At 41.6% G+C, this 22787-nt stretch overlaps 1 protein-coding gene across 19 annotated transcripts in view; it reads left to right on the top strand.

Annotated features, from left to right (window-relative positions):
• The window catches only part of ADGRL3 (adhesion G protein-coupled receptor L3), a 489413-nt gene that overhangs the window by 271529 nt on the left and 195097 nt on the right, over positions 1-22787 (top strand). For all 19 annotated transcript variants that reach the window (XM_033059584.1, XM_033059589.1, XM_033059570.1 and 16 more), the window contains one exon: positions 9488-9597. In XM_033059584.1, the coding sequence (XP_032915475.1) occupies positions 9488-9597 (110 nt within the window). The remainder of the gene's footprint in view (positions 1-9487; positions 9598-22787) is intronic.

The raw sequence follows: 22787 nt of genomic DNA on the forward strand, positions 1-22787 counted from the left end.
CAGAGGGTGAGGAAGGAGAAGTGCTGGCATGTCTGGCTGATAAGAGAGAGGGGGATGCATGGATGGATGGATGGATGGATGGATATGCTGAAAACTGCCCTGGGGAAGGACAAGTGTGGAAGGAATGGAGGGGTGAGAGGGTAGAGGTGTGTGATCAGACTTTGCCCAGCCTAGTGCTGAGCACAGTGCAAGAAACACTCTCTTGGAACTGCTGGACATGTTTTTAAAAATGCTTCCTTCCATTCCTTCCTATGTTGCTGCATGCATCTACAGAATGTTCAGTGCTATGTTTATACATTTTGAACAACTTCACAACGGTGATTTCAATACATTTGATTTTTGGCTTTTTATTTTTTCCCCCTACCGTTTGGTTCTGAATGTGCTTTAGTTGGGCAATGTGGAGCTGGGAAGCGTATGAAGGTTTTGTGACATTGTGATTTCTCTGGAGCTTAGAATCAAAGTGCAGACTGCCTTTATTCAAGCTTTAGGCTGAAGATCAAAGAGGCAGCGTTGGTTGTGTTGGAACAAAATAAAAAAAGAAATCACTTTTGAATATTGAATAACATACTTAGTTCATTTCAGGGTTATTTTTTGAGAAAATTCATTTTGTTTCTCATCATTATTTGCCTTGCTTTAATGCCTGAGGCACAGAGAGGGCCAAGTCTTCTTTGCACGAGGTGCTGTACAAAATCAGGGACCATGAACAGATTCTGTATTCACAGCACACAATGTAGCAGGCTGTTGGAGGCTGTTTCTTTACTCACTAATATTACCTTTTTGTCTGAACTACTTTAGCCATGGTGCTAAAGTCACAACCTGTCACACGTTGATCCTGTGTTTCATTTAGTCAGGAAGCTTACTGTACCCTGCTGCCTCCTTCCCCCTCCAAGAGGCTGAGGGCCAGTTCCCACCTTAACTAAAATCTATGGACATTTTCTTAAAAATCACCTCAGTATCATGCTATTGGCAAGAGCAATGAAGAGAGATGTTGCTCTGGGTTATAGAAGCAGAACTGCCTGTGTGCCTTTGGTTCACACTTTAGTTCATGAGGGAGTTGCCCAGCTTTGACCTTCTGTGCTGTTTGGACGTGTTCATTTTTGTGTCATTCAGTTATTATGTCAAATTTGAGATGGAGTGCAGTACAAATTATTTTGGCCCCAAACCTTTCTTTAACCCTATTTGCAGAGGTGAAAGGCTAATACGTTAAACCTACCAGCCCATGCATACAGATTACTTCAGCCCCTTTAGAGACAATATTCTCTGATTTCAGTTTTATCTTTTGCAGGAACTGTTGAGTGGCTGGGATGAGGGCACTGGGTGGTGACAGTAAATGGCAGCAGTAACGTGACAATTAGCGGTGAAAGTAACACTGGATTTTCCTTTGAAAACAGGGTTTAATATTGATTTATATTTTTTTGGTTAATATATTTAATATATTTAAAATGTTTCTAAATGCTCATGTTCAAATTTTACTTTCAACCAGGGCTGCAGCACCTTGGTGTCAGGTAGAGCATCATTCCCTGTGCTGCAGGCTCAGTGGACAGGCAGGTAATGGTAGACTGAGGGTCTGAACACACTTCAGAGTTGTAGAGAAAATAACCCGTTTCAGCTTGCTCTGGCTGTCCCAGCTCTGGGTAGCTGCATTAAAGAAGAAAAAATGGGCTTTAACTCGCATTGACTTGTGTTAAAATGGCAATGAAGACAAAGTAATGTCAAAGTAATGTGGAGTGCCAGCTGAAATTCAGCCCAGATCTCCCTTAGCCTTTAATTTGACCTCCTAGCCCAAATTAAAAACCAGATTGTTTTCTGTTCACAGTTATTTTAACTACTGTTAAGTCTGGCTAAACTGATGAGCCTTTTATTGGTTGGTTTGTTTTAGGTATTTGCTCTCCTCTCCAGATACCCCGACAGTGTTTTGTAAAGTGGTTTTTTATTAGGCTGCTACAGAAGTTTATGGAGTTGGAAAAACTAGAGTACCTGTAAAAGGGCAGATGTAGTTTTTTAAAAGATGGGCTTTGCAGTCCTAAGGCCTGGCTGGTGTGGTGTTTATCCCTGAGGACCATCCAGTAATGTCAGCCTGCATTGCTAACCTGACCTTCTTGTGTCCTCATCTTCCTGCAGCTGGAGCAACACCGTGGCTGCTTGAGATGTGCTCAGAGCACATCTGTTTTCCATGCTGACCCAAACTTTTTTGTCCAAATACACCCAATGGCTTGGGCAGATTGTTGTTTTGTTGTTCTTGCTTTAAGGATGAGAGTGTCTTTCACCAGTCTGCCGTTCAGGTTTCCTGCAGCTGCAGGGGAGCTGCACCCTGACACATCAGCACAGGGCACGTGGCAGGCTCACCACATTCACTTCCTTTAGGGATTCTACCTCCTTGCTGTGCTGAGGAGATGGGCAAAAAAACATCCCAGGAAGCTGTAAAATGTAAGAGACCTTGCATGACAAAGCACAGAGGAAAAAAAAAAAAAAAAACAACAACTTTTACTTGGGGGAACTCTCATTTTGCGGTTGATGATGAATCACATCATCCCTTCTGGCAGGTCCTGCCCTAGACCTCAAATTACTGGCCTGGGGAGTCCCTGGCAGCTGAGCAGATACACCATGTCCAGGGGTGCCCCAAATTTTTATTGAAAACTCTTAAATCTTGTGAATTTGCTATTAAATGCCTCTCGTTAAATTTTAAGAGCCTTATCAATGAGACGAAACAGTGCAATTATTTTTTTGTTTGTTTGTTTTTAGCTGTGTAAAACTGGTATATAATTTATTTCCAGTACCTGTTTTCCTTCTTGCTCCCAGACTCTCCATAATATATAAAGGTAGTCCCTTTAGTGACCTTTGCAGCTCATATTTGGTTTGGCTCTGCAAGATTTTTCTGGTGCTTTGCTGGCTGGGCTTTTGGGGTGGTTTTGGAGGCTTGTTTTCCTTCAATTTTCCTTTGTTCAATATAAAATAATAACAAGGGGAATGAAATAGGTTGGAGCTATAGAAAGAGGACTCCTTTCCCATCAGACTGTGTAAGATTTTATAATAATCGTAGCAGTTTAAATGTATCTTGTTGGCATATCTGCACAAAGGCACTCGGTGAGGCTGCAATTAGAGTGCTCTGCCTCATCTTGTATTAGTTTGATCACATAAGAAGCAGCCTATCTGACAGCTCTAGCACCTGGATAATTAAAACCCGTCAATAAAACAACAAAATGCACTGTGTAGTGGGACTCGTCTGTGCTAGCATTAAACACCGCAGATAATTATATCGCAGCAGAGGTTGGAAAGCCAGCCTCTCAGTGCTCTGAAAGATCAATAAAAAGGCCCATTCATAATGAAAAAAATGCTAGAGAAACTGGATTTTCATCTCCCTGTCATTAGATGCTTTGCTTTTAAGGTTTTGCAGAGGCAGAAAAAGATTCTGTTGAGGAATTCTTTGTTTCTGGGAGCTAAACAGGTGGAGGATTTAGCTTTGCTTTTGTGCAGCACATTACTGAAAGCAAATGTGGTGAGCCCAAGTCTTGTCTCAGGGCTTACAGTTCTGTTCTCCACTCTCCATTGCCTCCCTTCTCTGCTTGTCTTTTTTTGTTTTTCCTTTCCCCCTTATTTCCATGTGAGCTCCACTTTTTTAGTGATATTTCTCTTTGCTTCCTATTTGCTTTCTCCAGGGCATTGTTATTATTATTATTTTTTTCTCTTGGCTCTTCCTAAAGGGCTGATTTGGAAATATCATATATTGACAGGGGAGAACACATTCCTAGCTGACTTATTTGCTGTGACAGCCTCTTTCTTAAAGCACTCATCCAGAGAGGAGATTTTTGTGTTCCAGGGAAGGAAAAGGATGTCTTGCAGCATTGCCATGAAGGATAATGAATTAAGTCTGTCTGTTACTGTAAAACCATTAGAAAAGCATAATAGACCTTGAGAAAGAGGTTTGGATATTGATGTCTTGGCTATATTAGCGTGCCTGGGCACAGGATGGCTGCCTTGTCTTTGCAGAAAAAAATGAAGTCCGTGCAAACTAGGTGTTTCAGCCGAGGGCAGAGAGAAAGAGTGTCTTGTTTTCTTGGCAGCCAGTGCTCATGAAGCACAGGCAGGTGGTTTGGTTGGCACACGTGGGCATTAAGGATCCCTTGTTGGAAGCTGCTGTAGGTGGAGAGTAGCACCAGGTATGAGCAGGGTGTGTTAGCAGAGCATGGGCTGGATATGGCAGCTCAGTACATGCTGTACAGATTTAAGCTCATGGATGTGAAGTTTTCTGATCTTCAGAGCATTTAACACCCTAGTTTGGACTCTTACAATCTGTGGATTCAGAGGAGAGCAGGTGGCTTGCCCATTTGCAGCTGTTTCCACTGTGCCATGTTCACAGGAGCTTCTGATGTTGCAGAAATTGTTGCTTCATTCCTGAAGGGCTTGTCTCTGGAGGATAAGGAGAAGGAGGGTGTGTGTTGGGATGAAATCAGTGTTTGAACCTCTAGGCTTGTTGTGGAGTTGTGCATGGATTCTGCTTGCTCTTCTCCCGATGTCCCTAGCAGGACAAGTGCCTGTCTCCATGGCTTAGGCACCCGTTTTTATTGTCTGGTCCCCTCCTAGATTGGGAGTTGGAGGACTTGCTGGTATTGCACCTGCGATGATTAATGCTGAAAGGCTTTTGTTTGGGATTGATCTTTTATTTTATGCTGCCTTTGCATTTTCATTCTGGCAGACATATTGCCCCAGACATGTCTAGCCTGATGTTGTTGACATCTCTCTGCTTTAAAAGTTTCTGGAAAGCCCAAAAATAAACTGCCAAACTATTATTTTATTTTCCTTTCTTTGTCTCTTGCTAAATATATTAACAATGTCAGCATTCAAAAAAAAAAAAAAAAAGAAAAAGATATCACAGCTGGAATAAGCAGCTGTTTATGTCTAAAGTGTTTCTGCTCTGCTATATCACAAGATGACCTTGTCACTTAAAAATCATACAAGTATTTCCAGGGAGAAGAAATGGAAGTTTGCTGGTGTTGTTTTTAGTTAAAGTCTGAACAGAGAGTTGTAAGCAGAGTTGAGCCCTGCAGCTGGTCCTGAGCTCAAACGTTTCCTTAAGTCCCACTGCTATAAATGCAAAACAAATGACATATGAAATACTATTCCTGTTTTACATTAAAACTCCTGAAAGTTGTTTTCCACTGGAACTGGGAGAAGTTCTGCAAAAATAATCCATGTTTTGTGATACAGTGTATTTTTTACACTGGATTCACACTTTGCTTCTAGTTAAATACTTTTCCACATATCCAGGTAGAAAGACAAAATGGGGGTCTTAACAAGTAGGAATAAATGCAGCTGTGAGGAATGCTTAGGGAACCCCCCCCGTTTTTCTTTCTTCTTTTTTTTGGTTTTTTTTTTGTTTGTTTGTTTGTTTGTTTTGTTTTTTGGTTTTTTTGGTTTTTTTAATCTTGCAACTGCAACAATTTACACTTTTCCCAGTAGGGTGATTTTTTTCCCTCTCCAAAACATAGATGTGAATAACATGAACCTATGTTTATGAGATGATGGATGCTTAAAGGCTGCCAAGTACCTTGGACTGACTTTTAGGAGGGTTTGGAGTATTCTCTTTTCCCGAACATAAAGGAACAGACAGGAATTGGTGTCTCAAGGTGGGCTGAAAATGCTGATCTTGGGTTTTGCTTGGGTTTCTGGTCTCTTGGTTGGCCTTGCTGAGCTGTGTGGACACTGTTGGTTCAGGGAAAGTGTCCACAAATCCCAGCAGCAATTATGGAGGTGGCCCAAGACATGGAGAGGGTCTTTGAGAAGCCGTGTCTTTACTCATGTGCCCACCTTGCACCTCAGGGCATAACAAGGAAAGGGGAATGATGGCAGATAGAAATAAGAGCTTTAAAATAAAACAAACCAACAAACACAAAAAGATGGCTATAAATTTCTTGTCAGATTTCATAATAAAAAACAATGGGGTGAACTAAAACCACTTGAGGGCCTGCTTCAATTCTCCTGTGTATCCATTTGCCTTTAAAATGCTGGACAAAATAATAAAATGGAAGTTGTTTTTTTATAATAGCATAAATTTGTCTATTTGGTCCCCTGAATTCCCAGAGTCCTCTCACAGTTCTCTTGTTTGCTTGGCCTCAGAACACATGGAGAATGGGAGGATAACCCAAGAGGCCAGGGGTAGCTTGGAGAAGTTGTAGCTTGGGGGCAATGATGGGGAAAGAAGAGTGGTTTTCTTTGAAGGAGTTGATGAAATAAGAGGTGCTTGGTTAAGGCAGCAATAAGAGATATAGACGGCTGTGAAAAAGGTGACTAGGTTTTGGGGTACAGTTATGCCAAAGCCAGCAATGCAAGCAGTTCCTGCACTATTGGAGAGGAATCCAGGGTGATGCAGAGCTGCTGGTCCTTCTGTATAGCTAAGGGCTAGGTGGTGTTTCTGTGACTGCCCAGCAGAAGAGACAGATTCATACTTACCAACTTCATACCAGCTGGTTCTCACTGCAAACTCTACCTCCAGTAGCTGGCAAAGATCTTCTTTCAAGAAAAGAGAGAAAAAGTAAAAGCAGAAAGAAGGGAGGGGGAGTGGACTAAGGTGGGCAGTGACAGACAGGACATGTCAGAAGAAAGACAAGAATAAAAAAAAAAAATAATTTAAAAAAATCCTTGCTGCATTTACTGGAAAGGTCAGTAACCAAGCGCTGAGCCTCACAACTTGCAGGAGTTTGGAGCAAATATTGCCAAGACCCAGGTGCCAAGAAAATCCCGAGATTCCATGTAAAATCCTGTGATCTACAAGGAAGAGCTCATGGCCTGGTGTGCTGGAAGTGGAGTATGGCATGAATACATTATGATTTTTCTCCCTGTCATTTTCAAGGCTACAGATTCATCATCTTTTACACATTTCCTTTCCTGTGTCACTTTTTGCATGTCACTTAGTGTCACCTGGGCCTTTAATCTGTCTAGAGAGAAATATGACAAAGCTGAAGGGACCAAGAAGCAGTTGTAAAAGGGATAAAATGCATGAACAAAAGCAGAGCAACCAGAGCCTTAATGATGAGTGTTTTTTTCCTCTTTCTCCCTTTAAAATTTCCACAGTCTGATGTCTGACAGTAATAGTTCATTGAACAGACATTAGGTTTGTTCCTATGGTTTCTAGTGTAAATTGCCATCATCCCTTAAGTGTGCTGGAATGAGAAACCTGTGTGTTTCAGCCTGGGATGATAAAAGGAAGCTCAAAATGCCGAGTGCCAAATGCAGTTTTGCTGCCTATAGGAAAGGAGTGTGAAAAAGAGAGGAGGTTGAGTTCTTCTGGTTTTCATGGTGTTGATTTGTTTGGTGGTTGTTTGGTTTTTTGTTTGGTTTTTTTTGGGGGGTGTTGTTTTTTTTTAATATGAAACCTTTTTTAGTTAATTTTGTGAGCTACTGACACCACGTTGTATTTGAGACCTTGAGAGTTTTTCATTTGGCTGTGTTTCCTCCCCAAGGTAGCACTGATAATTTGATCTCACCTTCTTTGAAAGTTCATGTGCTTGTTAGGCTTTGCCATCCTCCGTTCCAGGAATGTGGAGGGGAGTTTCAGGATGTCCTACAGTTGGGAGGGACAATCTTCTGCATTTCTGTGCATCCTGCATTCCCCATTCAACCCCTTGTATCATGAAGCTTTTTGTGTCTTTAGTGATATTGCACAGGGTAGCATGCATTTGAGGAGGTTAAAACTGTGGTGTTTACAGACAAGTCTCTAAGTTGTGTGTTTTCACTTCTGTTTTTGTGTCCAAGTTCTTGCATTAAAAAAAAAAAAAAAAAGGCCACAAGGAAATGCTTGACCATTCAAAGCAAATGCTTCCTGGCAAACAGAAAAAAACCACAACATAGATGAACACTAAATGTGTTTGCTCCTCCCCCCACCTCCCAATTCCTCATAATTCTGGATCTTTACTCATGGTTTTGAAAGGTACCTTTGATCCATTGCTGTTATTCTGTGTAATGTGGCCAGTGCTGTCCCTTCAGCCAGGAGGACTATTGATTAGACCAGTGAAATTGCTTTTTGAAAGGCACATTGAGCCCAGTAAAGGAATTTTGTTGAAAGTGAAATTTTGGATGATGTTCAAAGCCTCTCCTGGAAAACTGCCCACTTGCATGGACCAAGCTACGTGTCACAGCCCAGCATGGGTGAGGACAGTTATCTTTTTTGTTAAGAAAATTATTTTTCTGTCTATATAACAAAACTAGTCACTTGCTGTGATAGCTGTTGTCTTTCAGCTAGAAAACATGGGAGTGCCCCAGCCCACTGGATTATCTGGTATCCAGTAAAACAGCCTGATGAGCAAGCGTATCAGCTCTTATTATTCCTTCCATAAAATTAAAGAAACTGTGCAGCTTAAGGCAGTCGCTAATGACTCAATTTTAATTTATAGGCTCAAATAAAATCTGCATTAAGGCTGACAAACTGTAGCCTCAGGTAAACACAAAGCATTTCCACTGCAGACCCAAATGAATTCTGTGCTGGATGTCACAGCTTCTGTCAGAAGAGCAGGAGTCAGGGGTCCCATTTCACATCAGAGGAGGCACAATCCTAAAGAAAATAAAGGCAGTTCTCCAGCCCCTAGAAGGTCTCTTTCTGGCATGTAAAAGCAGAAAAATCAAATACTAATAATATTTCTCTCTTTTTCTTTAAAAAACAGAAGCAGACGATTTTTCTCTATAGAATAACTGTTTGATAAATATTTTTGCATCACCAATTGTACGTTAGAGATGCTTGTCCCATGAAATCAGAGGCAGATGTAAGTTTCTACACATGCACCCATGGACCTGTATATGCCTCAGGAAGAGCATCTTGCAGAACCCAACCTCAGTGTGTGTGCTCTTAAGCTGAAAAGAGCTCACTGCAACAGGCAGGGTCATTCCTTCTGTATATCTTCTTCATGAAGAACAAGCTTTTTAGAAAAAGTACCTCATGCTGGGCAGAATGATGGAATAAAACTTAGCCATTTGTGCCTAATGCAAGGGTGCTGGCTTGTGAACAATCAGACTGGGAAGTTTTCCTAACAGGCCTTGTATGAAAAGCATAATTTTGGTTTTTAGACAGCTTATTTGGTGATTTTATTTTTTTCTCCCACTCAAGTGTTGCTGTTTCTAGTCTTTGTTTTGGCTTAAGCAGTGTTATATAACTGGTTTTGTGGGAACACTTTATGAAAGCATTGCCAAACGTATTGTCATGTCTGGTATAATAAAACATGCAATGATTATTTTTTGCCACCATTGTTGGTTGAGTCTTTGCATGTTGTTCAGTGAGGATGCTGGTATTAAAGAAATATCTCCTGGAGGGGAAGGGTTGTGCCACCATGCCTCTTCTCTTTTGGTAATAAACTGATGAAGATGTTGGTGTTTGCCATCAGCCTGTGTACTCCCCAGCTGATGCTGAAGTCCTGGCTGCATCTTTTTTACACTGGAAGGACCACTCAGCTCCTTGCCCTGTCCTCCTGCCTCTCTGACTCTCTTCTCTGTTGCTTTCCAGGTGCAGTAATCGGACCCAGTGTGCGGTTGTTGCCGGCCCTGATGTGTTTCCAGACCCGTGCCCTGGGACCTACAAGTACCTGGAAGTGCAGTACGAGTGTGTCCCTTACAGTATGTATCTTGACATATTTGCACTTGTTTTTTTTCAGTAGAGATTTATTGTGGAGGTTGGGCCAGCCTTGAGCTTGTCTCTTGTTGCTGAAGGGCAAGTAAAGCAGGCCACGTGCATCATATGAGACTGAGCTGATAAGATATGAAAAATGGTTCTCTGTGTCAGGTTTGTGCTTAGGTTAAAAATATCCTAATAATGTCCCATGTTGTACAGCATAACAGTGACAAATCATCTTTTGGAAAACACTTGGGAAACACCATTAGAGAAGGCAGACCAGAGGAGTGAAGCACTATTGCTAGCTTACAGCTTCTCTTTAGAGGTTTATGCTTGATATCATGCAGCAGTGTGCTTTGACTGACCTATGTCCATGTAACTGGTGGCATTTGATAAGTGCCTTAAATGCAGTATTGTATCACCAAGGAGGTAGGAAACTATTGCTTTGGGTAATTTGATGTTTGATGGTAGAAAAATACTAATTTATAAGCTTCCAAAGTTATGAAGGCAAATTACAGGCAAGCCATTTAGACTGAAATGTTGAGGGTAGAAAGCCAGTCACCTAAGATCTCAGCAATATGTGCCAAGTGGGAAATGCAGAGTTACAAGAGGTTGTGTACCTCACAATTTGCTTTCTGTAGAAACCAGATTTGTTACATACAGTATGCCCTACTGCCAGAAAGGGCGTACCTGGAAAAGGAAATAGCAATGATAATATGAGAAGTGCACTTTTTATTAGCAGCTGTAGAGAGCCAAGTGGTGAATAACAGTGTCACTTCCAGGTTTACTGTTTGAGCAGGCCAAAGCTGCTTATAGCACACCTCTCAAAATAATAGAGCAGGTATGGGAATGTATGCTTTAACCCACGGTGGTGTATTGAGAGAGCAGCAGGAGGCATCAGTTTGCTGAAAGCCAGAGTCTGGCTCGAGGACTAAGACCATCTTTGTTGCCTCAAGCATGGGCTGCAGGAGAGCAGACGTGGCTGAGCAATGCCAGGCACCCTGTCCAGAGGGGAAGCAAGAGCTTACAGCCCCTGGGGTGGTCCCCATCCCTCACAGGCAGGAGGTGGCCACATGCCTGCTGCCACAGCCTGGAAAGACTGTGTGGTGTTTGGCTTCTGTGAAATTCCAAGACCACCTCTCTGAGTAAAGGGGGGACCTCTCTGTTGAAAGACTTGGATACTCTGCTGGCAGCAGTCTCAGCATGTCCATATTTGATTTTTCTAAACAAAACTGTGAAGCTTCTAAATGCAGCAATGGAATACTTTTTATGGGGTGAGCTATTAAACCCACGGAAAGATTGACATCAGGGCTTAGGGTCTGCCCTATCAAGCAGAATATACTCCAAATTATAGTTTGGAGTTATTCCACTCTAAATGAGGCTTTTCATTTCAGAAGCAACACTGTGCATGGAAGGGGTTAGGGAAGATTGGTTTCAACTTATCACAGCAGGTTGTATTTCCTTGTGATTTATGATTAGCATGAGAGTATGCTGTTCCCTCCAGAGACTGGGCTGGTAAAGCAATAGTCATTACCTGGTACCCCTCCACAGCCTTTGTTGCACATAAAACAAAGAGGAATAGTGGTGCCTTGTGAGAAAGGCAATATGTCAGTATTACACCCCGAGGTGTTAATTGGCCCTGTGTACAAGATGTAGAATAACTCTTGTGAGAGGTTACTCAGTAGCAAATGTACAGTAGGGATTGAGTATTTTTTAATGATCTGAATGTAGGGAGGAGAAGGATGACAACTGACACGCTGCCTTTGCAATTAAGGTAGGAGCTTTGATGGCTGTTTCCTCTGTTTCTTTATGAATCAAATATAGTGCCTCTGCAAATACAGTTGGGGGAAAGACAAAGGGTGAGCACATGATGAAATAGGAGCCAGTCTGAGCCTGTTGTTGTGTGTTACCTAGGAAATTTTGGGTCAAGTCTTCATGTGTTGTTATTCAGTGTAGCACCAGTGAAATGGGTTGTGTTTAGGCAAACTGTGTCCCTTCATGTGCTGACATGGAGTGGGAAACCTAAAGCTCCATTTTATTCTTCTCCTGCCTCAGTCTCTGCCTAGCTCTGTTACTGCCTCTATTTGTTACCTCAGAATGGTCAGATTAACTTTGTAGGTGTTCCCTGCCTGGGCCCCACGAGCATCCCATAAGTGAAAGCCATCCAAGTGATGAGGAAGGTGTCAGCTCTGGGCAAGTAGGTCAGCAAAGACATGGCTGGACCAAAGCCACACCTGGTGGGTGAAATCTGTTCCTCCTTTTATGCCCTGTTATTGTCAGAGGTCAGTTCTTGTCACTGAACCCACATGCCTCAGCCCCTGTGCAGCCAGCCTTTGGTGAGTGGTGGGGTCTGCCATATGGCCATCTCCTAAAGGAACACCTCAGTTTCATAATAAAGGAATTAATATTTCAGCAGGCAGTTGTACTTGTGTGCAGTTCCAGCTTGCCTTTGCCTGGTTGGATGGGTTACTCCTCACAGTTTCAAATTATTCTTTATGGACAGTGAGTGGGTTTACCCAGGTGTTGAGTGAGCAGCAGAAGGGAGGGAGTGTGGATCTCAAGAGGAGAGGGTTTGGGAGTCATCTTTAACAGATGTTGTTAGAACTGACCTTAGCCACTTGTGCTCAGTATAGTGCTAGTGTATATGCTCCCCCAAAGAAAAAACATGGAAGATTTAAAACTCCATTTGTTAGTCTGCTTCTCTTGAGATTTTATTACTTATTTATTAACTCTTCCACCACTAGCTCAAATGGTTTTCTAGAGGAAAGCATCCCCCTTTCCTCACAGATGAGGGAAATCCAAATGCCCTCCAACTTAAGTAGCTCATATATTGTAAAATGTCCTTTACATCACCTCACACACCACATTCCTCTGTGTTCACCAGAGGTACCCCTGACAAGGAGAGTTTTATGAGGCCACAGTTACTCTCAACATGTGGACCAGATGAGAGATGATTATGCAGATAGCCCAGTCCTCTCCTCATATTACTGATCCTGTAGTTGCTTTATCTGGTAGCAGCAGCCTTCTACTAGAACAGGCAGTCATTCCAGGACATCTGGGCTTCTAGATTGCTCTCTGACAATGAAAAGCAAGTGAAAAGTAGGTGATATCAGCAGGTAAAAAGATAGCAGACCTAATTTGTCAGGCTTCAGTGGTATCAGTTGTCCTATTTTTCTGGTAATAGAAAAAATCATCCAAATAATCTTGTTAAGGCATGTGGCATGTATTTCTCTAACACTTGCTTTAGGTACTGCCCCTTTTCTTCTGAAATACTTAAATTACTATTCCAATTTTCTTAAATTGAATTTGCTTTTAATAATTGCTTACCAAGAGAGATTTTCCATGGTTTTCAACTGAATATGTACTATTGCAAACCTGCAGTCTGCCATTGCCAGAGCTGTGGACATATTTCGTTGTGGAGAGGTGGCTGAAACTGCATTTAAGCTGTTTTGTGGTGTGAGTATGAGAAACCTGACATGGTGAGGGTCCCCTTGATCCAGTACCCTGTTGTTTCCTACTACATTCCTTCCCTCTCCCCTTCTCCCTTTACAGAGCAGAGTTAAATGGATAATGGGAACAGCAGTGGTGGAGGTGGTTTTGTAAAGCTAGGTCAACACTCTCATTGCAGAAACACTTCACTGTCATCTTCTGGTGCTTGTACAATCCTGTTGTCATGGTGCCAGTACATCTAGGAGTGTAATTTTTCTTATTTCACCTTTGTAATGTGCTAAGGGCCTTCCAATTTTACTCATGAGCCAGCACAGAATGCAGACGAGTGATTTATCTAAAGCTGTACATGAGACCAGTGGCCAGCAAGAGAGCCCAGTTTTGCAGAGCAGTGGTGTTGGGAGAGCTGCCCAGCTAGTGGTCACTGTAATCAGACAGATTTTCTGTCAAGAAGAGGACAAACCCAAACACACCCTTTGGTTTTGCTAATACTGCCTCTGTATGTGCATGACGCTTCACAGATCAAACCATCCATGTTTTAGTAGTTCTGCAGGTATTTCTGAGAAGGAGGAACAGAGTGAACAACCCAGTTGAGACTCCCTTTTCCTTCCCAAGCATGTATGGTCTGTGGGACATGGCAGTGGCACTACCCTTCATGGGTGGCACTCCAGATCAGAAGAGGGGGAAATTCCAGCATGCAAGCAGCAATCACCCACTGGCTTAAACTGAAATTTAGGGATTGTCTGCATTTATTTTTTATTTGGGTTTTGGAAATGGTATCAATTGAAAGCACTAGAGCTATTTTGGAATGCTTTCTTCTGTTCATTTCCCTGTAGAGACAATCTTACAGGCTCCAAGGATCCAGCACAAAGATCCACAAAAAGGATTTAGGTGTCTAAGTCAGATTTACCTTCAGTTTTTCCTGAGCTCCCAGTACCCTTAGGTTGTAGGTTTTGGAGGTCACAGAATAACTTGTGCACTGCTGTCTTTCAGAAACAGTCTGGTTTTTAAACAGGGAATTGGAAAATTTAAGCTATGGGATAGGGCAGAGTGGCACAAGGGTGGTGACTTGAGGACAAGCCCATTGCTGCACTGATGGAAAGGATGGCAGCAGCAGGAGGGTGCCTTGGGCATGGCATATCCTGCTGTGATGATAACCTGCCTCACAGCCAGGCCACAAGTCTTCCATCAGCTTTTCATATTGGGGAGATCTGTTCAAGGGGATGTTTCTTGCAAGGGAAAAATGTTCACAGCTTCCAGGGAAGGATGAATTGTTCCTTCTGTCCATTCTGGGTAAATGGGCTAATGTGGAGGCACCACACACCTCTGATGCTTACAGAGAATTTCCTTTTTTAATACCAACAAGAGGAAGGGGAAAAAAAAAAAACAACACATGAGCATATTTCATCCTTTCTTTTCTTAGGACTTTTTTTCTTTTTAAACATGGAACCTGAAATCACATTTCCCAGTTGCTGTAGTGATGGAAGAAAAGGTCATAGCCTTGCTAGAAATATTCCTTTTATTGCTGATAGAAGAGTAGATGGGCTCACATATCAATAAAAGTGAGGGATAGTAAGTGTGATGTGGGAACAGAATTCAATAAAGTTTTATTGTATCACAAGTGGACTGAAGTGCATTTAAAAACATTAAATGAAGGTGCACAATATCTGCTCTGCTGGACCTTAGGGCCAGTGAATAGACAGATAATTGAATAATGACATTTTTAAGAGAATGCAAGCACTAGAAAGCAAACCGATATTTTCCTTGCTCTAAGATTGCTGGTAGGAAGGGAAAGAGACAGGGGAAGATGGGACAGAATTGCAATCTGAAAACAGTTTAATGAGACCACTTTTCCCAAGAACACAGTTCTTAATTATTTCTGGAGTGCTCCAAGGCCATTATGTGGCCCCTAGGCTTTCCCTCTGTGTTTTCTTGCTGCTTTCTCCATCGGTTGAGAAGCAGTGTTTGCTCACTGAGAGCAGTGCTCTGTTTTGTTAAACAAATGGACTTGCGGCTTCTCTGCTTTGCTTTTGCCCTGGGTTTTTATGTTTGCTTTGTTTTTGTTTTCTCCCAAGAGAATTTGGTCCCTCAAGGCCCAGCAGGGAAAATGGCAAACGTTCCCAAGGGATTAAGCCTGACTGTTGGCATTTTGGCCAGTAATGAGCGAATTCCCTCCTGAAGCCAAGCCTCCTTTGTTTTATTTGTTAAATAGATTATTTTTGTGCATGGGCTGGGAAGAATAAGTAAAACAAAACAAACAAACATAAAAAACCCCACACCAAAAACCCAACAGCAGACCTAACTATTCATTATGATTATTTCTGAGCAAAGAATCTTTGTCTCCTGCTGACAAATTGCCTTTCTTCCAATGCATACAATTTCCTGGGCATTGCAGTTAAAAAAGCCTCTATTTTGTATTCACGCAAATTCCCAACTTTGTTTGCTATTTTTTTTTATTGTTGTTTTTCTTTTTTTTTTTTTTTTTTTGTATATTTGGTTTTTAATCCACAGAGGCAGAAATACTGTCTTTCTTCCCTTATCAATCTTATTTTACTGTGTGTTTGTGGGGAGAGTGCACCTACACGACAGCCCATTGGAAAGCACTCTTGAGTTAAAATAAACTGATATTATGGGCCTTTGCAAACCTGCAGGCTGACCTACCTGCATAGCTGTGTGCATAATGTTCATGAAGGAGAGGAAAGCTAAGATACAGGGAAATAAAGGTATTCAAAAACTTGAAGTAGCCTGATAGAAGGGGAAATGAACATTTTTGTAAGGCACAGTGAAATAAATGGCAACATGGTTAATTTTTGAATATGAGATGGGTTTGTCTTGAAATACGGTTAGGTGGTTTCCAGTGTGTCTGTAATGCATACTGGTTTGAAGGTCTGCTGTCAGCAGGAGCAGCATGGATTTTCTTGTGGGGAAAAGTTAGATCCATGCTAGGCAATCTCCATAGTAGGAATGCCATCACTACCTGCTGCATCTCTAAGTTCCAGCAAGCTTTTAAGACAAGTCCTTTCCCTGTCCTTTCCTCGAGGTAGTGGAACACTTCTTCCTGTTTTCCAGCCATACCAGTATAAGCCTTTGTGTGAAAAGTAATTTTTTTCTCTTGCAACCTTCTGAGTGTTTGGCTGATTACCTCCTGAACTAGCTCACCACTTCCTAATCCCAGGCTTGAAAGTATTGAAATGCCTCCATGCACTGATGCATTCTGTCTCTAAAGCATGTGTTGGTTCTGGAAATCTCCATGAACAACAGGTTTTTGGTCCCATGTGTCTTGGAGTTGCACAAGCTGTCTTTATCAAAAAAGTCACCACAGTGCTGTGCTCAACTCCATTAGGTCTGAGATGATGCAGTGTATGAGAGTTGGAGTGTTTTGCAGCCTGGACAAGCTGTGTACTTCTCAGATGATCAGGGGATACTTGATCGCACATTTGTTGATATTTTTATTATATTTTTAAGCTTGTACAACTGGGAGAAATTGTTCTGGGATTTATTTTTTAAGAATATAAAAAGGTTTCTGTGGTAGAGCACAAGAGGCAAAATTCAAATCTCTCCCCACCATCACTTCACTCTCAGAAAATTTGCAGTGTGGAGACCCAGACTTTAAAGAAGTGACAGAACTTAGTGTAGGTCTGTTATGTGTTTCTCACATAGGCTGTTTCTCTTGATATAGAGCCCTGTCAGTTCTCCTGAGGGCCTCTGTAATTGGTTTATTATGGAAGTTGAAGGTGGAAACCTGTGATGCATAGCAAGTTATTTTATGAAGATTATTAATATAAGGGGGTAACTTAATTCCTTGTGTGACTTCTATGCACTATTTATTCCCTTCCAATCCTGACCCATAGAAGCTGAAATTTTAGTAAGAAAGTGTATGGGTTTGGTTTGAGTCTACTCATCTAAACTAAAAGGGGCTTAAAATCTTTCAATCTGTTGCCTGACTGTCTTTGGCCTCTGAGTCTGAATCAAAGGTCATTAAATTGTAGGGAAACTTTATTTCAGTGTCAGCAAACTTTGGGTCAAACTCCTGGTAACCTGAGGCTGTCTGAATTCATTAGCTTTTTTCAAGAAACTCGTCTTTGTCAAACCATTTCTAGCATAGTAAATAAGTGATATTGTCTCAGTCAAAAAGGGAATTGTAGCCAATACTGCATAGAAAGAAGAATGAAAATATGGGATATTCTTCGATAAAGTAATAGGCTGCAGTCCTCCCACCTTGGCAACTGATGGTTCCACATTTAAATAGTGAGACATCTTTGTAGTATCTGAAATAGCTTTGTGCTACCTTGATAAAGATGCTGACAAAACATAGCAGCCTGACTCCTAAAAACGCTTTTCTGGAGCACCAGTGGGAAGAACCTCACTGGTTTTAGGTCATCTGTATCAAGCCATGTTTATCAATTCTTTCTGACATGATTCTTCTAGACATTTGCCACCAATCTGCTGTCTAAACATGACCCCACACATCCCCACTGTCTCTGAACAATTCTGTCACAGTTAAGGGAAATATATATTTCTTCCCGTCTTTAATAACCTATTGCTTAAACTGTGCTATTATGCCAAGCACCCTCTGGAGACATTGATATGGATTTCATATGTTTTCTCACAGATCTTCATGGAAATAATATTTCTATTTCCAGGTTTTATTCCTATTTTCCTTTAATTTCTCTTACAAGAAGTATTGCAAAGGTTTCTTTCATTGGTGCAAGCAGTCTAAGGAGATTAAGGCCATCCTTGCCAGGTGCTATTATAAATCCACAAAAGAAATGAAATACATTTATTGGGTTTTATTCCGGCCAATAGGGAGAACAGAATATGTGTATCCAGTGGCTAAATTGAGGATTGAAGTTCATTTCTTCTAGCACTTGAGGGAGGAGGAGGGAGGGGGAAATTTGAGTATATTAAGGCAAATCCCTTTAGTGTGTGAAATATGAAAACGCATCTTTCCAGATCTAAAAATACAACTTTGTTGAGTTTCTTTATATTAAAAGGGCTCCCAGGAAGAGAGCCAAATACATCTGAATGTATTACTTCTTTCCCTCATTTCCTCCACTTTTCTTCCTAACAACATTTCCAGTCAACTTTTAACAATATAGACCTGCATGAAGCCACAGTAGTTGTATGCACCTCAAGTTCTGGCAAAGGAGACAAACACAGACTGCATAGTATTTGATTTTTGTTAGCTTCTGTTTCCAAGAGGAGTAAAATGGGAAGAATTGTGGAAGACTAAAGCAAAGGGGCCTTCCCCAGGGTATCCTTTTGAAAAATAAGCAAAACACCAAACAAAATCCTGCAATTTATCTCTAGAGGTTTCTTATCTAAATATAGTTATGGCATATAATTTACCTGGCCTGATTGCCAGACTATGCAGAAATGCTCTTAAGGGTTTTTTGGGGTGTGTCTGCCTTTTTTTCTCTTGCTGTGGGGGGTGGGGTCGCAGGGTGAGGGGGTGGGGAGTGGAATGACGACCAATTCAGATTAGAAAAGATTTATTCCAGTTGATTTCACAGATGAATGTATTGCTGAGGGTCTAAACTAATCTTCTCCTCCAAAGTCCTTTTTCACTCTATGGGTAACTTAAAAATGTCTAATGTAGTTTTAAAATATGCTTTAATCTTATTTATCTTTAATTTCTCTGTTCCGCTCTACAAGCCCACATAAAAAGATTTACAGTGGGTATTTATCCTTTCCAATATCAGAAGCAAATTCCCTTCCAGATCTCAATTTTCACTGATAATCCTCAGAGATATATAATTTTAATTTACCTTGCAGATGACGTCTACCTGGTTTCTCTCTCTGCTTTTATGAAGGTATTATTCAGCTGCACCTCATTAACTCTGGTTTGTTGGTTTTTTGTTTTTTTTATTCTCCCTTCTCTCTTGTGTGTGTTGAACAGTGTCTGTGAGTGAAACTATTGTCTTGTCCTTTGCTGGAGTGCACATGCTGGTGCAGCAGGGGCTGGGGCTGGCATGTCACAATGTAATCCAGCTGAGTCCTTTCTTTTTATCCCAGGAGAGGCAGCGTCGGGGCCTTGTCCTTTTTTTTTTTTTTTTTTTTTTTTTGCCTTTCTTTAAAAATTAATAATCTCACATTTTTCCATTTCATCTCTTACAATGGCTTGCAGGACCACACAGATGCACACTCACGTACCTGAAAGCTTCCAAAACTTCAGATGTTCAGATCTGCAAAATAATGGTTCTACTAAACAGAACAGGAACTATTGTGCTCTTGGGATTTTGAAAATGAGTCTATTATATTTAGGTGCCCTAATGAAAGCTGAGCTTCCCTGGAAATCTACCTTTAATGTCTGTATAGGAAACACTCTGGCGTCATTCCACCTATGTTACTATTTAAAGCAGCAAATTGTGCATTTAAGTGCTATCCTGAATGCAGCCCTAAAAGATGGTTTCTGCAGCAAAACTGAAGGGCTGGAAGGAATGTCAAGTCCATGGAGTAAATGCAGACTTGAGTTTGAATATTTGACTTTAAGGAGAAGAAAAATCAGGAAACAATGTAGAGATGGTGTTGGAGATATTTTTTTATTAGCAAGACGTGGCTCAAAACATTGAAATTGTAAGATAAATGAGGTTTCATAGTCTAGCCTCGTGTGGGAGAGCAGAATGGAGTGGCTAGTGACTCTCTTTGGTATGAAATTACACTGTATCTCTACTGGTGGTCTTTTCCTTATCACAGGCTGAAATTAGTCCTGCTTCGATATAATCGCATTTGTATCCTGCTGCTGCTTTGGGTATTTACACTGCAGGTTTGGCAGTGCCTGGAGCAGGAGACTCTTTCAGTCAGTAACGAGTACAGAGCTGAAGGTATGGAGGCAGCAGCTACTCAAACATAGCAGGGAGAAGATGGTCCTGTCACACAGGCTGGGCCAGCTGGGATGCAGAGCAGGGCATGAGAGGCACAAGCTGTACAGCAGGGATGAACTCACCCCGTGGATGTTTGCACAAGGCTCGGTTGTACCCCTGGTTTCACTCAGGCCTTTCCCATTGGCACCACGGGGGCACTCCCAGCCAGGCACGTGCTTCAAGGTTTGATGGATGTCAGCTTGTGTGTTTGCATCTCATATATGGTGTATGCAGCTAACAGAAGCCTAATTTGGGGGGTCCTTTATGTGCTCAGGCTGGGGGTTTCAGAGAAGGAACAAATAGGCCTTTGTCCATTTAAAGACTTACTCAGAAGAGTGAGCATGTGCCATGTACATTTCCAATGAAGTCAATAATTAAATATGTTCCAGATGACTCTGCTGGGGGAGGATATTAGTAATTACCATAAAGTGACAAATCTACATTCTGTGGCTGGTACTTTGAAAACAGAAAGTCAGTGTTCCTAATAGAATCCATGAAAAATATGACCTGATTCAATTGTCACGTTTAAGTTAAAATAATATCTTAAGTTTTGGACTTTTTTTTCTGATTTTTTTTTTAACCAGTCTTAATAGAGGTATAGTAGTTGTCTTTCAGCACATGCTTTTGATGAGAGCCCACTGTAACACTTGGGAGTTTTCTTGTTGAGTTGGAAGGAATTCGGATGCAGAGAATGAAATTGGACAGTATTTAAATCAGTGCTGCCTTGCTTATTAAACAGCATGAGTCTGAGCCTTCCCATTTGGAAGAATTTTGTGGTGCAGTGATGATAATATGGAGAGATTGCCAAAAAAAGGAAAAGCATTTATTTCTCAAAGAGGACTGGTCCATTCTGCCTTCTTGTCTCAGAAATGAAATTAAGTGGCTAACAAAGTCTCAAACCAGTTCTAGAGCACACAAAAACAATCATTCACATTTTGCCTTGGTAAAAAGGATATTGTTATGCAGGGAGACAACAGGAAAGGCCAAATCTCAGAGTTGAAACTGGGCAGTGTTGGGGCAAATAACACAAAGCTTTTTAAGAAGTATTTTAGTAGCAAGAAGAGGTCTAAAGAAAACACTGGGAGTGATACTTGTGAAGGTGATCACCCCTCTAACAGAGATAAAGAAAAAGTGGAGGCATTCATTGTTATTTGTTTTTTGTTTCCTAAGTCTTTAATAATCCTGATAGGCCTTGGGCTGCCTGGTCCTTTCAGTTGGAGGCCCATAAATGTGTGGCAGCAGGGACTTTCTTGAAATTGTAAGGGACCAGCTGCATCAGCTGAATGTTGACAAGTCTACGGTCCCTGGTGGAATTCATCCCACAGTACTGATGGAACTAGCAGATGTTATGCAAGACCCCTCTTGATCATCCACCAAATATCTTTGGAGTCTGGGGAGGTCCCTGCTGACTTGAAGGTAGCCAATGTTATTCCCATTCATAAGAAGGACTGTTATTCTAACCTCAGTTCCTGGAAAAATTCTGAAGATCATAGTGGGGTACTATTGACAGGCACTTAAAGAATAATCCAGTTGTCAGGCACAGTAAGTTTGGGTTCACATAGGCAGATCCCTGTTTAAATAATTTGGTATTCTTCTATGACAAAGTCATTTGCCTAGTGGATCAAAGATCTGGATACAGGATGTGAATGCACTATTAGCAAGTTTGCTGAGAATCCCAGACTAGGAGTTACTTTTAATTCTCTTGAGAGATGAGAGGCATTGCAGAGGGAGCAATCAGACAATGATTAATGGGACAAAATGTAACAATAACAATTGCTGGATTCTTCACCTGGTTGTGGGGGGAGTGGCAGCCCTGCAGAAGGGGATCTGGGGATGATGGTTGACAGCAGCTCAGTGTGAGCCAGCAGAGAGTGCCCTGGCAGCCCAGAGGGCAATCCCCATCCTGGGTGCATCAAACACAGCATAATCAAACAAAAAGGGTGATTGTCCTGCTGTAGTAAACGTTGATGCAGCCTCCACCTTGGGTCCTGTGTGCAGTTCTGGACCCCACCATATAAAAAGGATGTTAAGGTGCTGTAATGCATCCGAGGGAGGATGCAAGCAAAAACAGTGAAGGGGATGGAAGACATCCTGTGAGGAGCAGCTGAGAACTTTGGATTTGTCAAGTTTGTAGAAAAAGAATTCAAGAAACAGCCTCGTTGTTCTCCCCTCAGATTCCTGAGGAAAGGATGTGTTAGAGGGAGGTACTGAACTCTACTCCTTGGGATCTAGCAATAGGACATATTGGAATGGTTCAAACTGTGCCTGAGGAAGCTTAGTATTAAAATTAGGAAGCATTTCTTTACTGAGATGGTCCAGAACTGGAGGAGGCTTCCTGGAGGGGTGTTTGATACCCCAAGCTAGTCAATCTTTGGGAAGCATTTATACAATGCCTTTAATATTATGCTTTGGTTTTTGGTCAGCCCTGAAGTGGTTGAACAGTTGGACTCTAGATGGTCATTCCGCCTGAAAATAAACCATTTTTGCCACGGGAAGATGCTGATGCTTCCCAGTGAAATGATAAATGGGATTTCCAGAGCCCGTGTGAGTGCCCGGAGACAGTTGGACATTGTTGGTGTAATATGTGGTAAGAAAGCTCAAACAAATTGCTTTGCAACACTTCTTCATCTGAACATCTACACTCATGTTGAAATGGGTTTTTGCAGTCAAACACAGCCCAAATCTTATCAATTATGAATGACTCCAACAGATGGTATATATTATTGTTTTTAAGAATAAGTGATATGTTTCAAACAAGAAACACATGCTACTCAGCAGCTTTAGCTGCCACTTCTGAGATGGGAACCAAATCCGTGACCTTGTCTTCCCCTCTACTTGTTGGATAACATCCTATTTTAATAACCAGAAAGTGAAGACCATGAAAT

This window comes from Catharus ustulatus, chromosome 5, assembly GCF_009819885.2.
Source record: "Catharus ustulatus isolate bCatUst1 chromosome 5, bCatUst1.pri.v2, whole genome shotgun sequence".
Lineage (NCBI taxonomy): Eukaryota > Metazoa > Chordata > Aves > Passeriformes > Turdidae > Catharus > Catharus ustulatus.